We start from the raw sequence: 18190 nt of genomic DNA on the forward strand, positions 1-18190 counted from the left end.
TGTTTTAGTGAACCTTTGCATTATTGTGAACAAAATACATGATAAGAATAACTTAGAGGAGAGAAAGTTTATTTGGGCCTCATGGTTTCAGAGGTCTCAGTCCATAAATAGCCAACTCCATTGCTCTGGGCCCAAGGTGAGGCAGTATGTCATAGGGGAAGGGCCCAGCAGAGGAAAGCTGCTCAGCTCATGGCAAGATCGGGAAAGAGAGAGAGAGAGAGAGAGAGAGGGGGGGGGGGGAGGGAGGGAGGGGGAGGGAGGGAGGGAGGAGATATACCCTTCCAAGGGCATGTCCCAATGGCCTACACTTCCTCACGCCATGCCCCACCTCCCTAGTTACCACCCAGTCAGTCCATTCAAAGTAGGATGGACTGATTAGGTTACAAATTCCCAGTCTTATCATTTTACCTCTGAATAGTCCTGCATTAACAGAAGCTTTTGGAGGATACCTCATATCTAAACTGTAACAGGTGGTGAGCCAGATTTGGCTTGAGAGTTATAGTATTTGAACCCCTGAAGAAAATATAAGAATGGCCAAAAAGGTGATGAAAAAATACTCAGCAAATCATCAGGAAGTGCAAACTCTGCAGCAAGATATAAGTATATACTCACTAGCTAGAATGATAAAAAGACTGACCATATTAAGTTCTGGTGAGGATGTGTAGAATGTATGTTCTACTGATAGGAATATAAAATTGTACAAAAACTTAACCACTTAGCATATGGATCAGTAATTCCATACTTGGGTATTTTCCCAAGAGAAATAATAACTATGTCCACATACAGAGTTGCTTTATTTGAAATAGGCAAAAAATAGGGGGAAAAAAACTCAACAACTGAAAAAAAGATTTATAAATTGTGGAATATCCATACAATAGGAACAACTAAGTCAAAAGGAACTTTTTTTAAAAATTTTTTTTATTGTTGGTCGTTCAAAATATTACATAGTTCTTAATACATCATATTTCACAGTTTGATTCAAGTGGGTTATGAACTCCCAATTTTACCCCGCATACAGATTGCTGTATCACATCAGTTACACTTCCATTGATTGACATATTGCCTTTCTCCTGTCTGATGTATTCTGCTGTCTGTCCTATTCTCTACTATCCCCCCTCCCCTCCCCTCCCCTCCCCTTTTCTCTCTCTACCCCTTCTACTGTAAATCATTTCTTCCATTTGTATTATCTTGTCTTACCCCTCCTTTCCTCTTATATGTCATTTTTGTATAACCCTGAGGATCGCCTTCCATTTCCATGCGATTTCCCTTCTCACTCCCTTTCCCTCCCACCTCTCATCCCTGTTTAATGTAAATCTTCTTCTCAAGCTCTTTGTCCCTACCCTGTCCTTGTTTACTCCCCTTATATCAAAGGAGTCATTTGGTATTTGTTTTTTAAAGATTGACTAGCTTCACTTAGCATAATCTGCTCTAATGCCATCCATTTCCCTCCAAATTCTATGATTTTGTCATTTTTTAATGCAGAGTAATACTCCATTGTGTATAAATGCCACATTTTTTTTATCCATTCATCTATTGAAGGGCATCTAGGCTGATTCCACAATCTTGCTATCGTGAATTGTGCTGCTATGAACATCGATGTAGCAGTGTCCCTGTAGCATGCTCTTTTTAGGTTTTTAGGGAATAGACCTAGAAGGGGAATAGCTGGGTCAAATGGTGGTTCCATTCCCAGCTTTCCAAGAAATCTCCATACTGCTTTCCAAATTGGCTGCACCAATTTGCAGCCCCACCAGCAATGAACAAGAGTGCCCTTTTCCCCGCATCCTCTCCAGCACTTATTGTTGTTTGACTTCCTAATGGCTGCCAATCTTACTGGAGTGAGATGGTATCTTAGGGTAGTTTTGATTTGCATTTCTCTGACTGCTAGCGATGGTGAGCATTTTTTCATGTACTTATTGATTGATTGTATGTCCTCCTCTGAGAAGTGTCTGTTCAGGTCCTTGGCCCATTTATTGATTGGGTTATTTGTTATCTTATTGTCTAATTTTTTGAGTTCTTTGTATATTCTGGTTATTAGGGCTCTATCTGAAGTGTGTGGAGTAAAGATTTGTTCCCAGGATGTAGGCTCCCTGTTTATCTCTCTTATTATTTCTTTTGCTGAGAAAAAACTTTTTAGTCTGAGTAAGTCCCATTTGTTGATTCTAGTTGTTAACTCTTGCGCTATGGGTGTCCTATTGAGGAATTTGGAGCCCGATCCCACAGTATGTAGATCATAACCAACTTTTTCTTCTATCAGATGCCGTGTCTCTGCTTTAATATCAAGCTCCTTGATCCATTTTGAGTTAACTTTTGTGCATGGCGAGAGATAGGGATTCAGATTCATTTTGATGCAAATGGATTTCCAGTTTTCCCAGCACCATTTGTTGAAGATGCTATCAAAAGGAACTTTTATACACAAAGTGATATGGATGAATCTCTGTAACTGGCTTCTTCTATTTATTGTATTAATATTTCCTAACCTAAGTGAGAAGCTAATGGGTATTTACTATATGGCTATTATTTTACCTTATATATATAATGTTTTGCATATCTATCTGTTTAATGAAAACAACTTTAAAATGAAAAATGAAATAAAATATATAGTGCCTAATATATGGCAGGTGTGGGCATACAATAAATATTGATTTTTAAAGGGTTAGCATCAATGTCCTTAATTTTGCCCTGCTCAATCTCAAAATGTTTCTTTTTTTATCCCCTCCTAATATAATTCCTCCGTCCCAAATTTAACCCTATCATTTGTCTTCGTGATAAGAACTCATTCCCATCAAATTCTCTTCAGAACCTAATTTATCAATTATTTCATTTTACTTTTACTCTCTTCAATTGCTCTTTCCTTTGGCCTACCAAAGTCTCCTGTACTCTAAAAAAGGGATGGCAAACTCATTCTGTAAGAAATCAGATAGCAAATATTTTAGATTTTATTTGCGTATAAAGATCCTTTAAACATAGAAACCATTTTTTTTTAAGTCAAAAAGCCGGATTTGATCCATGGGGTAGTTTGCCAACCCCTTGTTCTAAAACATGATGCACCACAACTTCTCAATTCTACTTCCTGCTACCAAAACTACCTCTGTAACCTAGGGAAAATTTAAATAAACCCTGTAGCTTCACTTGCTTTTAGTTGATTTTAGAAAGCACTAATTTTGGAGGACATGCAGCTGAATAATATTAGTCTCCCACTAGTTTTGCTATATATGACACCTCTGACTGAATCTAACATGTTAAAATTGTTCTTATGCAAAAGCTGCCTTTCCCTATCTTTTCTGGCAGAAGTTGTCTTTCACAATCTTCCCTGTTCTTCAGAAAAAGATGACTTTTGTATCCTAATGCTTATCTTCAAGGTTAGTTATTCCTGAAAAAAGGAACTAAAAAGACATGAGTCCAAAGACTTTCTAATCAGTAAATTTTTTTTTTTTGGATTTGCAGAACCCAGCACATCTGGTTGTCTACAGATAACAGTGGCACATTTCAGAAAATTTGTAACTACCATGGAGTCTTCCTATCTGGTATGCTTACACCCAAATTCCTATGTAAGCCTTGCACTTGCATCTCCTGAGCAAGACGGTCTTTTTTGGTGAAAGCAACAAAGACCATCTTCTTTGTTTTGCTAGCTTTCCAAATAAACTTTTTTTCCTTGCCCCAACAAGTTGTCCTTGAGTCACTGGTCTGTTCAAGTAGCCAATGTGAATTTGAGTTTGGTAACATTTTTCAAATTCAAGTAAATTTGCTATGTTGCCATCACATACCTAACACCATATTAAGCGTTTCTATATTTTTTTCATCTCATACAATCCTTGCAGTGATACTAAAATGTTTTAGCACTATTTTACAAAATAGAACATTGAGGGGCTGGGGTTGTGGCTAAGTGGTAGAGTGCTATTCTTGCACATGTAAGGGCCTGGGTTCGATTCTCAGCATCACATAAAAATAAATATAAAGATATTTTAAAAAATAGGATATTGAATCTTGGCAAGCATAAACAATTAGGTAGTTAACACCAGAATTGTTTTTATAACCAGTTTCTTTATGTCTAATTCTAGAACACTTTTGATTATATCACACTACTCCCATTTCTTCACTGTGACTTATCTGGGAAACAGAAATCTTCAACTGGTGCTTCTACTTTTTCACTGAAATGCCTACTATTTTTGTACTCAATCTTTCAGAATCTAATTTCTGTCTCCACTGCTCTATTAAAAACCATTCAACAAATCCAGTAATATATAAATTAAAAAACTACAGGGCTGGGGCTGTAGTTCAGTGGTAGAATGCTTGCCTTGCTTGTGTGAGGCACTGGGTTTGATCCTCAGCACCACATAAAAATATAAATAAATAAAGATTGTGTGAATCTTGGGTGAATAATGAAATGTTCTAGAATTAGAACATTCTAAAAGAAAAATTTAAAAAAATGTATAAGCCACAAGTCTTAATATATCAATGACATTTAAGTATGATTTAAAAAATAGAGTAGCCACTTTGAAAAGTTTGGCAGGTCCTCAAAAAATTAAACCAGGTTACCCTCCCACCCAACAATTCTACTACTAGGTATATACCCAAGAGAACTTAAAACATGTTCACAAAAGAACTTGTACATGAATGTTCACAGCATCATTATTCATACTAATCAAAAAAAGGAAAATTCAAGTGCCCATATCAACTGAAGAATGGATAAACAAAATAAGGTATACTCATACATCTTATTATCCATAAAAAGGAATATAGTGATGATACATGCAGAAAACATGGATGAACCTTAAAAACATTACACCAAATGGAAGAAGCCAGTTGAAAAAGGTCACACATTGTTCTGTATATATGAAATGTCCAAAACAGGCTACTATATAGAGACAGAAAGTAGATTAATAGTTGCCTGATTGGGGAAGGAGAAAATGGGAGTGGTTGGTAGTGGGTACAGTGTTGCTTTTTGGAATGATGAAATGTTCTAGAATTAGTAAGTGATGGTTGTATAATCTTGTGAATATACTAAAAACTCCCCAAATTATACACTTTAAAAAGGTAAATTTTATGGTGTGAATTATATCTTAATTTTAAAAAAGAAAAAAAAAACCTATCTAGAATCCTATATTCCTACCTTTTCATTTTTCCTTATTTTTTTCTCTAGTCATCAATTATATGTACATATATAATTGATCACTTTAATTTTCCTGTCATGGATACATAATCATTTTCCATGCTGCCATACAACCATAACTATGTAATTTTACCTCTTATAGATATAAAATATATCAAAAGACTACAATTTTAAAATTTTGTTTTTTCCAATATTAAAAATGTATTCCCATAATTAAGCCTAAGGGGATCTTAGGCTTAATTATGGGAATCTTCTTTTTATGATTTTTTTTAATATATTTTTTCTACTTTTTCTATTGGTGCATTATAGTTGTACATAATGATAGGATTTGTTGTTACATATTCATACATGCATAAAATATAAAAATATAATTTGGCCAATATCACTCTCTAGCACTTACTCCCATCCCCTACCCCCTTCCCATCCCTTGATCCTTTTCCTCTACTGGTCTCTCTATGATTTTTAGGAGATCCATTCCCACCTTTCTTTTCCTTTCTTTTCTCTTAACATGATTGTTTCTAGTTCCTTTTTATGGTATTTCTTTACAATCAGTTCCTAAATTGGAATTATTGAGCTATATAATATGATAATTTTTATGGCCCTTGAAACATGGTTCCTACTATCTTGCAAGTCTGATATAATATATACCATCATCAGAACAGCACAAGTAAACAAGACTGATAACCATAATATTATCAACATTAGGTGTTACTTTAAAATTTAATGTATAAAATATGACACATAAAATAAAGAAAATGTTAAGTTCTTTCACTTAGTTTGATCTATTTCTGGATTCTCTAATCTATTCCACTGACATAATTACCTGCTTGTGGTTTTATAATACATTCTTACATCAGATAATGTAGATGCTCTTTCCTTATTCTTTTGGACAATTTCTTATTTATTTGTTTAATTTTCTATATACATTTTAGAACACACTTTAAAGGCATAACTCCCCCTTGAATTTCTAAGGCATCTATCTGAATATTCAGAGTTCTCTAGAAAGCTCTCCCAAAGAGTCCCCTCAGAAAAGTGACCCTTTGATGTTCTTTCCCAGGATGTCTATGCATATCTGCAGCATAATATATATCACTCTGTTTTCTGGAAAACTAAATTAGAGGGCCATCACTTATATCTGAATCCTAAGTTAGGTTAGGAAGAAAATGTCAAAGAAAATGTAAGGTTAATCTATGAATAAATCAAAGACACCTCTTGGCACAAGTTTAACAAGAGATTATTGCTTGGTAGTACATTAGAAGCTGGGGGAAAAGCAAAGAAAGAAAACAATCTTGCCTTTCAGGGAAATCTGGACTTTGAAAGGAAGGAGAATAAAAGGCATCCTACTAATAAGCAACTTTGGAGATTTTAACAGAATGATTATGTAATTAATGTTTATATGAATTTAATAGAATGTAGAGAAGAATGAGTACAGTAGGAGTTATGAAGGACTCTTGGAAATTGAGATAGGCAGAGAAGCACTAAATGGATTTGGTATGTTATAGTCTCTGTTACAAACATGAGTAAAGCCATGAGGTGATACATGGGATGCATATACCTATCAACTCCACAAGGCTCAATTATTTCTGCCCCCCAAAATTTTACTCTATGCAGTAAAGAATTAAAATGTTTTTACCTGAAGTTCTCCAAGTTTCTTAGACGTTGGTGAAACAATGGTAAAAAATCCATTGATTTGATGGGTTGGAGAAAGCTGAGCTAGTCCACTGATCTGAACTTTACCAATTGGAAGATGATCAAGTTTGGTGATTACTTCCAGCACCAGGACAGCCATATCTAATTAGAAATAATAATAACTTAGATATTTTTCATTTATTTTTAATTTTGGAAATGGACGAGGGATATACATTGAAAAACACTTTTACTTAAAAATTTCAAATAAACCAGACACTTTCAATACCAATTTAGGGGTAGGGGGGGAGTGGAAGTGTAAGCCCAAGACCAAAAGAACAAGTATGTTTCAGAGAAGAATGATAAATACCTTACACTAAGTGGGGGGAAAAATACTGAATAAAATACTTAGTATACCAAGTATCTGGACAAGGAATATACCTTTAAAAGAGTACTGTACTAACCATATTTGCCAAGAACTTAGGCTTTGTCTTTGAAATATAAAAGCAACAAATCTCAGTTGAATTCTTTCATTGAATTAAGACAAAAGGCTGCTCTTACATAGCTGAAAGGTTTGGTTCCTGTCTCCCAGGAGTATCTAAATGCTTACTCCTGGGTTATATCTGGAGAACTGAGCTAATGAAACAAATCCCTTGAAACTAAGGAATGGAAATATATACTGTTTTCTTCAATTATTCATTTTGACCTAATACCTTCATAGTCTTCATTCATAGAAGGATAAATATTAAGTATGCAAAATGAATCTATGATCATTTCAAGAAAGTACAACTTCTGAAGATTTTTAAATTGTTTTTAGATATTGATGGATCTTTATTCATTTATTTATATGCAGTGCTGAGAATCGAACCCCGTGCCTCACACATGCTAGGCAAGTGCTCTACCACTGAGCCACAACTCCAGCCCCAACTTCTGAATATTTTATTACCAAAGTTGAGAAATAGTTCACTTTCACCACTGAAAGAAAAGCATGTGGAACTTATAATGAGAAGACCTATGGTTGTGTCTTAGTTCTAATATTCACAAGCTATTTCTGTGTAAACCACAACTATCTATAAATAGGCATTATAACACCATATAGTTGCTATGTGAGAAATTAAGGTACACAGGGCCCTTCTACACCATAGTCGCTAAATGGCTATTATATGACTTCAGGCAAATTACTTAATAAACCACAGTCCCTTTCTTACCTACTCATGGAGGTTTTCTAAAAAAATCATATGAGCTAATAGATGCAAAAATGTTTTGTAGTCTATAAAATGATATGCACAGGTGGAATAAGAGAAATAGATCAACATTTGTGGGCTCTTTACTAACAGCCAAGTTCTCCCATGTCTCATTAATCCTCTTTATGATTCTATGATATAGGTGTTTCTGTCTCTATCTGGGGATAAAACAAGCTCAGAGAGGTCACATAAAATTCCTGAGTTTAATAAGCTTTAAAGTGCCAGAACTAGGCTAAAACTCAGTTCTACTGAATTATATATCTCTTCATTATTCATTACTTCATTATAATGCTTAATTCCCAATAGACTTCTAACCTTTATCCTTCATTTTTGCTGTTACTAGAATTCCCATCGTTCAGCATTATTACCACCCCTCCTGTCTTGCATTTTCCTACTAATTAAATCTTATGAAATTATAGAGAGGCAAAAATCAAGTGGTAAGGTCCACAGAAGTACCATAATTTTTTCCAGTTTCTACTTTAATCTTTCCATATTACAAATATTTTCATGGCTGCTATTTCCTACAAAGCAATAAAGGGCAAGGGAGGAAAAATGTAAGAAGAGAATGTGAGGCACATCTCCAAATCCTATAATCCTTCTAGTTTTTGAATCCACATGGCATAGCAGAAATATTAATGTTCTTAGAATCACCAGCCTCCCTGAAATTAGGGTTAGTGTTATGGTAAACTTAGGTTGATCACTTTTAACTCTTTGAACCTCAAATTCTTGACTTAGAAAACGAGGCAAATACACAGTACAAACATACAGATCCTCATAGAATGCATTCTAGTACTTCCCAGAGACTTTATTACTTTAATTCTTCTATTATATTTTCACTTTCACACACACAAAAAAAGCTTTAAAAGATTAAAATTGCAGAACTGAGGTTGTGGCTCAGTGGTAGAGTGCTTGCCTAGCATGTATGAGGCACTGAGTTCGAACTACTCAGCACCACCTAAAAAATAAAGAAATAAAATAACGGTATTGTGTCCATATACAATTAAATTTTTTTTTAAAAAATGCAAAGATTTTTCTCAATAATTAAAAAAATCAATATTTAACAGGTATTTACAATTTCCTTAACTTCTTTTCAGAACAAGACAAAATAGACATAAAGAGATAAAATTTAAACACTTTGCCAATGTCACAGGGTCATTTGAAACACCAAGTAAGATGATAGAAGTGAAAGTATTTCATAAATTGCAAAATATTATACACATTCCCTTGTTTTCCTATGTTATTTTTATTTAAATGCATATAAACTATTGACTACCTTAACTTCCAAACTGGACTAATTCATATTTTATGCTAATATGTAACATCATATTCATTAATTTTTGTTATTTTATTTTCAGTGAAATATGCATAAGAGTATATAAAAGAAAAACAATAAAACACCCATCCCCCATACAGCTCAGGAAATAGTAATACTTTTCTGAAGTTTTCAGTTAGAGCACACAACCTTAAGAATTAATATTTGATCTCTTGACTCTTCATTCTCTAAAAAACATGTCATGCTCATGTCCACAACTGGACCATCACTTACAAGGTTCACTTTATCTATCTCCTACCCAAATCCTACTTTTTCCGTGACTTCTTTACTTCTTTCCTATATAGATATATGAAATTTGTGTGCTGACACATTTGGTGTTTATCTCTTTCAAAGATGGGAGAATTAGGCACAGGAAGATGAAATAGCTTGCTCAAAGTAAAGTAGCAAGAGTAAAGAACAGAAGTAGGATTCTGGCTCCTCAGTAATTAAAAATTAGCCCTTAATTAATGACCTAGAATATTCATACGATACTATGTATACCAAGTAATCAGATATTTAATTATATACTTTTTGACACTGCTCACTGCCATTTCATGTATGTCAGTTTTATATATTTTCCAACTTTAAAACAATTTTTTTAATATATATATATATTTTTTTAGTTGTAGTTGGACACAATACCTTTTTTATTTATGTGGTGCTAAGGATTGAACCCAGTACCTTGGACGTGCTAGGTAAGCGTTCTGTCACTCAGCCACAGCCCCAGCCCCTCAACTATTTTTTTCCTTTATTTTATTTATTTATTTATTTGCAGCCAAATATTTCAGTTTTATTACAGTTCTGAGGGGAGCCCATCAGGCTGGCAGGAGGTTCTGCTCATGTAGTCATTCAGGGACCATGCTGACAATGGTTCTGCAATTTTCAACATGTGGCTTTCAGGAGCCCCTAGTCCTTAGCACTCCAGCCAACAGGAAGGGGAGAAAGAATGTTGGGGAGGACATGGGCAGGGTTTCAGGAACTCAACCTGGAGATGGCATTTATCACTTCTGCTCCCGGACCTTTCCTCCAGAAAGAACCCATCTTTCCTCTCAGGATCTGCCCAGTTTTATTTATTTATTTTTTTATGTGGTGCCAAGGATCGAACCCAATGCCTTACACATGCTAGGCAAGTACTCTCCCCCACTGAGCCACAACTCCAGCCCTTCAACTAGTTTTTTTTTTTTTTATGGGTTCTCAAAACATTACAATGATCTTGACATATCATATATCATACATTTGATTCAAATGGGGTATGAATTCTTATTTTTACCAGGTGTACAGATTGCAGGACCTTCAACTAGTTTTTAAGTTCCTTTTCAGTGGGGCCTATTTTTAAATCTCTGTATTCCCCAAGTGCCTAAGACTCATATATGTGTAAGATTTTCACCAACAATGTGTCAAGTGTTGGACCAATCACCTTACAAACACTTTTTCATTTAATCTTCAGAATAATTCCTGATAAGCAGGTATATTTTCTATCCACCTAACAGGAAACTGAGATTCTAAGATCTTAAGGAATCTCCCAGCATAGTACAGAAATTCAGTTCTGAAGACAGAATCCAAACTCTAGATTGAAAGTCTGTATTCTTTCCATTCACAGGTCACTTTTTCATGAAAATACCTAGAAGGTGAAAGGGTAGGTGATCTGATTTTACAGATGAAGGAATGGGATCAAAGCAAGAAAGGACTTTCCCAAGTTCATAACGCCAATTAAAATGTTCAGATGTCAAGTATAATGCATTATTATACCAGAGGATTCTCAAATAAACATTTGACCTGTTGATTATTATATCAAAAGATATAATTTCTCTTAGTAAATTTCTAATCACTCATTATTTGTTAAATTATATAAAAATACTACCTGAGGATCTAAGTTGTAGGTTTATAATAGCAAGAGCTATCTATGGGTATCCTTTAATAATTCTAAGTTATTTGTGAAGTTAGAATTAGATACCGTTCTGATCTTTATCTGATTAATTTTTGTAATCTTTACAGTAAGCCACACAATGTCTAAACATGCTAAGCATTTTTTTGAATGACTAAATTTATAGCACTTGTTCTTTATGTTTTGATGTTTCAAAATTTTTTTCCCTTTACCTCTAATCTTCCAATATTCATAACCCAACAATGTTTACATGATAAATGCATGATTTTTATTGACTTGGAACTGGATTGATTTGGTAAATAGCCCCACCATCTAATATGTGTTTATGTGGAAACTTAATTTGAAGAAAGAAAGAACACAATAAATTCAGAATATTTTGACAGAAATGAAGACATTTTGCCTTCTGGTTCCCTATAAAGAGATCCCTTCATTCTCTATAAATCTATAACATTAATTCATTTAAAAAAAAAAAAACATTTAGGGGCTGGCTCAGTGGTAGAGTGCTCACCTAGCAAATGTAAGGCACTGAATTTGATCCTCAGCCCCACAAAATAAATAAACAAACAAATAAATAAAGGTATTGTGTCCATCCACAAGTTAAAAAAAATGTTAAAGATAAAAACATTTGGTATTTAGAAATACAGACTAGAGACTATAGTTCTTACTTGAAGAGTATGTTATAATGCAGGGTGTGGTGGCACACACATGTAATCCCAGCAACTCAGGAGGCTGAGGCAGGAGGATCATAAATTCAAGGCTGGTCTCAGCAACTTAGCAAGACCCTCTCTCAAAATAAAAAAAAAAGGGGGGGGGGGCTGGGGCTTTGGCTCTGTGGTAGAGCGTTTGTCTGGCAAGTGTGAGGCACTGGGTTTGATCTTTAGCATCATATAAAAATAAATAAAATAAAGGTATAAAAAATAAAAATAAAAATAAAAGAGAGCTGGAGATATAGCTCAGTGTTTAAGTACCCATGCCCCTGAGTTCAATGCCTTTTTTTTTTTTTTAAATATGGTATAGTGAAAAGACCATTTTTTGTTGTTGTTTGTTTGCTTTTCATTTTTATTGTTGAGATGAGGTCTTGCTATGCTGCAAGACCTAGGCTGGCCTTGAACTCCTGGGCTCATGTGATCCTCCTGCCTCTGTCACCCAGATATCTAAGACTAAGAATCATGAGTTTTGGTGTCAGTCAAAAGTGGATTCAAATCCTAGTTCTGCCATTTATCAACTGTGACATTAGACAGTATGCATTTCATTTCTCTGAACCTTCATATTGTCTAAAAACAGAAAATACCTATTTTCTAGGTTTATTATTTCAAGGATAAGAATATGTATCAACTACTAAACACAAAGTATACACTCAATGGTAGTTATTTAAAGCCTCTTTCATGCAATAATTAATGCTCATAAATCCTAGATACATAATATCACTTATTGCTGACAGCATACCCACATACTTCCTATCATATCTGTAAGTAAAATAATAAACAAAAACATACCTGTTAAGTAAGAAGTAAATTGTTTTGGACCACAGCGAATAGCATAACGTGTAGTAGTTCTCACAGCTTTTGGTTCAGTTTGCAATGCATCCCGGGGACAAAAGAGGGTACCATCTGATGTTTCTCCCCACCACCTCACTCGTACAAGTACACAAGTAGGAGGCTTTGCAATCTTCCATATGACTTTATTAACTGTGAGTTTTAGAAAGCAACGTAGCTGACCTTCAACCAGAGGTGGTAGACTTGTAGATGGTGAAATGTCACTCAAACCTATGGAGGAATCTAAGAACAATGAGTCAAAATCTACACAAAACATAAAAAAAAATACAATTTGATTTTTGAATGAAAACACAGCCCTTTAGTTTTACAGAGAGAAGGCTTATCCTGCTTATTCCAATACATGAGAAGTAACTAGCAATCCAGACCACAGAATAATCTACCCGGTCACTTATGCCCCCCTGATAACTAATTAGTATTTAGAGTTTGATTCTGGTTATTCTAAGTAAAAAACATACCAACTAAGATATACTAATACAAACTTTTTGATTGAAAAGATACTATTTGAAAAACATAAATATAATGATACAAGTAGATAGGTTCTGCTAGGTAGGTCCAATTTGGTTTCTTTTTCCTTGTGGTACCAGTATCAAACTCAGGGGCTCACACACACACTAGGCAACCAAGTTGCTACATCCCCAACCCTAAGTACTGTTTTGATTATTAAAATACCTATGGTTTTTAAAGATATTTTATCTTTACTTAATTCTTACTTAATTTTTTTGCCTAATTATTACTTCTTGCTAAACATAAAACAGCAACTCCCTTCACTTGATAAATGATTTAACAATTCAACTCAGTATTATAATAAAGACCACCTGAATCTTTCCTTTCCTACAGTACTTATTGGATTTCAGAAGTATGATAAATCAAAATGTAAATGAGGCAATTACTATGCCTCTAGTTGTCTTTTCACAGTCAGTACCTTTTTTACAAGACTTAAAAAAACCACACATTCCTATATTATATATACCTTTCTATTCTGACTTTTCCTTTCAGGAGTAGTCATGCCTCTTAAAAGAAAATATACTGGAATCTGTCAGAATCCTATACAACTAATTCTTTGAACTTCCAAAGCAAACACTCTCTCTACTGTCTATAATGGGAAAAGACCCATCACAACTCTCATGGATAATTAGTTTCAATAAAAAAATTATGTGCAAGGGCATACCAGCTGTTCCTGCACATGCACTTGATATAGTGAGGAAATTCTTTTCTATGCTGTTACATTATGTACTTTGATTTTCCTCCTATTAACCTAATATGCTTGCCTGGTTTGACAAGGAGCACCAACATTGGACACCTCCATGCATCATTCTCAGATCCTCTCATCACTCCTGGAGGACAAGGCATTGCCTCAAAAATGCCTTAGTGATCATTTTTTTCCCCCCAGATTTGGAAATGCCCTTTTATTTATTTATTTATTTTTAGTGATCATTTTTTAAAACATATATTTTTTTTTTAGTTGTCGGTAGACATTTATTTATTTATTTAGCTATTTACATGCAGTGCTGAGAATCAGACCCAGTGCCTCACACATGCTTGGCAAGTGTTCTACCACTGAGCCACAACCGCAGCCCCTTAGTTATCATTAAACAGGACAAAATTAATTCCCAGACTGCAGTTTCAGTCCTTAACCTAATAGCCTAATGTTCTACCACTGTTTCCAATATCTTTATCCTCACCAAACTGACTATAACGTCAAAAGGCAAGGTCACCCAATATCCTCTGCCCTGCTCTTGGAGGTAGCCTTGTAGAGATTCAATTTCTAGTTTCCTGATCTGCCCTAAATTCCTAGGATGGACTGTTCTTATTGCAGCTAACATCTTCCAGTTTCCTAATCTGGAAGAGAGTAGATTCTTTTTGCAAGTTTGTTTCTGGTAACTTGAAGAGGTCCTCTCGCTACATATTCTTTCATCATTTCGGGTTCTTTAGGAGACCCTCGAGCCTTTACCAAATCCTATCACATTTTGTCACTCCCCACTCTGTCCTTTATACTATCTCAGGCTTGTAGCCCTTCATATTTCATCATTAACTGCTTCTCTCTTTCTTCATTCAACTAACATTAACTGAGTCCTGTTTGTTACAGTCCTGGGCTATTCAGTGATGAATAAAATGCGATCATTGTCTATTAGGATCGTAAACTTACTCCCGCCTCCCACTTAAGTTTCTTATAGCCCCATGTCAGCCGCCAAAACTAAGCATACATTTACCTTTGTTATCAAAAACACTCCATAATTTTATTGTTTTACCAGGACGCATTTAACCCTCATCCTACTTCATTTATCACCTCTTTTGGCTCCCGCTTCAGGCTCTCTCCTTTCCATTTTCAAGAGGGTTCTCTCTTAACCTTCTGATTCCTTGGTTATTCTCTCTTCCACATCTGATTTTCCCCTTTTCCTACAATTCTTTACGCCCCGTTTATCTATTAAGCTCGCCCTACTACTCTTTCCTCAAATTTTGACACCTTACCTCTTTTCCTGCGCCCACCGCCGCCCCCAGGCCCCTGGCCTTTTCGTTGTTTCATGACGAGCCGGACCTCTTCACCAACTCAACTCTGGCCCCAGAAGGCAAGCTGTACCCTCCCGCCATCCTGTCCCTCGGTGCCTGCGTTCCTCGGCAACCGGCGCCGCTGGGCAGCCTGGGAGGCAGGAAGAAGCGGCTCTTTCTCCAACAGCCTCCGGAAAGCAGTGGGAAGAGAAGGCGCCAAGACGCCTTCCCGCCAATAGACTACAACACCCAGGATGCTTTGCTACATTACCTCCGCGGGGTTGGAAGGGGGCACGTCCATCTGCGCAAACGCACAGGGATACGCCCTTTGAGGACTCCATTGCCCAGCGTGCATTGCCTTTAGGAGCGCTCCTTCTTCCGGCGAGGGGTTGTCGAGTTCTCCGCTGGGGTTTGAGGAGTTCGCAGACTCCGTTACCCAGCTTCCTTTGTGGGATGGCTGTTGCGCACTTCCGGGGGAAACGCTAAGGCGAGGGGGTGGAGTTTACAGAGCCGGTGGGCGGTAGGCGGTGTTGCTGGTAGCTGGGTGCTGTCCAAAAGCGACTGGGCGTCGTTAGGAGTGAGCTGTGACCGGTTGGGCCTCACCTAGCGTAGGAAGAAGCTTCGGCACTGTTTGACTGTGTGCGGCCTCCCCTTGATGTCGGCCCTCGAAAAGAGCATGCACCTCGGCCGCCTGCCCCCTCGCCCTCCTCTACCCGGTAGCGGGGGCAGTCAGAGCGGAGCCAAGATGCGAATGGGGTACGTGACTTGTACCTCTTCTCCTTAGAGGCCAGATCCGGGCCTCTAAAAATGGGGTCTTGGCGTTTAGAGCGGCACCGGAAGGGAGGCTTAGGATAGGAGGAAATATTGGCGACGACCTGAGACGTTTAGATGGAGTAGAAGGCAGATACGAGGACTAGGGGCGGCGACAAGTGAATAGAAATTGGAGGACAGATTATATTGTTGAAGGGAGAAGGAAATGAGGGAAATATTGGAGAAGCTGAAAAAATAATTTAAAGGATGAGAGAAGCAACTCTGGAAGAAGGGATAGAGGTTGGAGGGAAGACTAGAACAGTAGCAGAGGTGGGGGTAAATCTGCCAGGGAAGATTGAGGGGAATGGGAAAAGACTGAGAGAAAAGTTGATGGTAATGGGGGGGGGGGGACTAAGGAAAGATTTGGCGGGAGTATAAAGACTGAGAACTGAGCTGAATGCTAGAAAGGCTGAGTACAGGGCTGGGGGTTTAGCTCAATGGTAAAGCACTTGCCTGGCATGCCCAAAGTCCTGGGTTCAATCCTCAGCACTGGGGGTGGGGGAGGCTGAATAAAGAACATCTGAGGCAGGACTGGAGAAAGAAAGAACTAGGGAGCAGAAGGTTCTAGAGAGAGTTCCCAGAGTGTAAGAGGCAGATTCCAGGGAGTGAGGAGAGACTAGGAGATTAGGTCCCTTAAGGGAGAACTGAGAATGCTTGGGGAATAGGCCTTAGGAAAGGTAAAGAACATGTACAGATCGACTTTAAAGGTAATAGGAATACACTGAGAAGCTGGGAGGAGTAGGGGAGGTGTGATGAGGGAGAGGATGGAATTTAGAGAGTGACTGTAGGCTCTAAAGATTGAGAAGTGGCTAGAAATCTGGTTCAATGAATGGAAAACCTATAGAGGTAAGGTCTTGGAAGCTTAAAGAGGAAGTTTGGGGCGGTTGTTTTTGCTAGGTGAATAGGGCTGTGGGAGGCTATATACTGATCTAAGACTCAGAATTAGTGAAGCACTGAGAGTAGCCACTTAAATATATTTTGGGAAAACGGTTTGCTAGAAAGGAAGAACTGTATTGAAGAGAAAAGCTTTGGAATTTGGTTTTTGAATGGAATGTGCTGGAGTAGGGGATATTTGGGTGTAGAAGAAAGCTTGATGAGTTGAACATGGGAGAAGTAGTTGCTGTAAGCAGAGAATTGAATAGGCTTTGGGTTTTGAGGAATATTTATAAGAATCAGGATTCTGGGGATGACTAATTAAAGAGAAAAGGGATAGAAGGAATGCTTAAGGATGAGGTAGTCAAGAGTGCACTGAATTTAGTATTCTGGTGATGTGTTAGTAGGTATTCTGGGGAAAGGACTGTACATACTACTTTTAAAGAAGTAATGTGTTTAAAAAAACTATTAAAAAGGAGATGAGGACAGGAGATGTAGTACTGTGAAAGTTGATCATGGGAATAAAAAAAAGAGAATTCTATAAAGTAAAACAGTGGGGTGGAGGGGTGCCAGGAATGGTTGGAAAAAACAGGGAAGGAAACTTTAAGAATCCATATGTTTACCTGGCCATGATACATACTAGAAAATTGAGAAAATTGACAGGAGAAGATAGGTTGATGGATACATAATAGAAATTGAGGGTAGGCAGCTGACATATGAGGTAAAATGAAAATTGTTCTGGCTTTGGAAGAAAAAAAATAAAAAGGACTGGGAATTTTGAGTTAGGCTCTTGATAAATTGCTGAGGATTTCCCTGAAGTGCTGAGGCTGGCCTTAAACTTGAATCCTTCTGCCTCAGCATCCTTAGTCACTGGAATTAGAGGCATTTGGCATGACACCCAGCTAAAAACATTAATTTTTAAATAATATAGATGCTTCAAGTAAGTTTAACTAGAGCTCAGCTTCTCACTTTGTAAAAACAGGAAGAACTTGGAGTGGGGGGAATACCAAGGGAATATAAAAATGTCTGACAGTGAGAAGATTGGTTGTTAGTGACTTCTTTTTAAATAGATGCTTTAATTTTCATGATTTAGGTTAACTGCTTATCCTAGAAATGAAAGTTCTTTAGAAAGATACTTCCTTATCTTTATATTGTGAACAGAAGAGCAGATGTTAATGAATATTATGTGATCCTCAAGTGGCTTATGTTTTCTTTTCTACATCCTTATTGATATAGAGAAGTCCTTATCTAAGTTTCATGTTAATAATAAAATAGACTTCCCCCACC

The 18190-nt window shown here is 36.7% G+C and overlaps 2 protein-coding genes across 2 annotated transcripts in view; one reads left to right on the forward strand and one right to left on the reverse strand.

Annotated features, from left to right (window-relative positions):
• C2cd3 (C2 domain containing 3 centriole elongation regulator) overlaps positions 1 to 15435 on the reverse strand; it is a 143277-nt gene extending 127842 nt beyond the window's left edge. Inside the window, exons 1-3 of the mRNA XM_026379501.2 lie at positions 15203 to 15435; positions 12674 to 12955; positions 6744 to 6901 (exon numbers count right to left, since the gene is read on the reverse strand). Of these exons, the coding sequence (XP_026235286.2) occupies positions 6744 to 6901; positions 12674 to 12955; positions 15203 to 15257 (495 nt within the window). The 5' untranslated portion in view covers positions 15258 to 15435. The remainder of the gene's footprint in view (positions 1 to 6743; positions 6902 to 12673; positions 12956 to 15202) is intronic.
• A 276-nt stretch (positions 15436 to 15711) lies between these two features.
• The window catches only part of Ppme1 (protein phosphatase methylesterase 1), a 63048-nt gene continuing 60569 nt past the window's right edge, over positions 15712 to 18190 (forward strand). Inside the window, exon 1 of the mRNA XM_026379518.2 lies at positions 15712 to 15976. Coding sequence (XP_026235303.2) covers positions 15876 to 15976 — 101 coding nt within the window. The 5' untranslated portion in view covers positions 15712 to 15875. The remainder of the gene's footprint in view (positions 15977 to 18190) is intronic.

Source organism: Urocitellus parryii, chromosome 4 (genome assembly GCF_045843805.1).
Source record: "Urocitellus parryii isolate mUroPar1 chromosome 4, mUroPar1.hap1, whole genome shotgun sequence".
In the NCBI taxonomy this organism is placed as follows: Eukaryota; Metazoa; Chordata; class Mammalia; order Rodentia; family Sciuridae; genus Urocitellus; species Urocitellus parryii.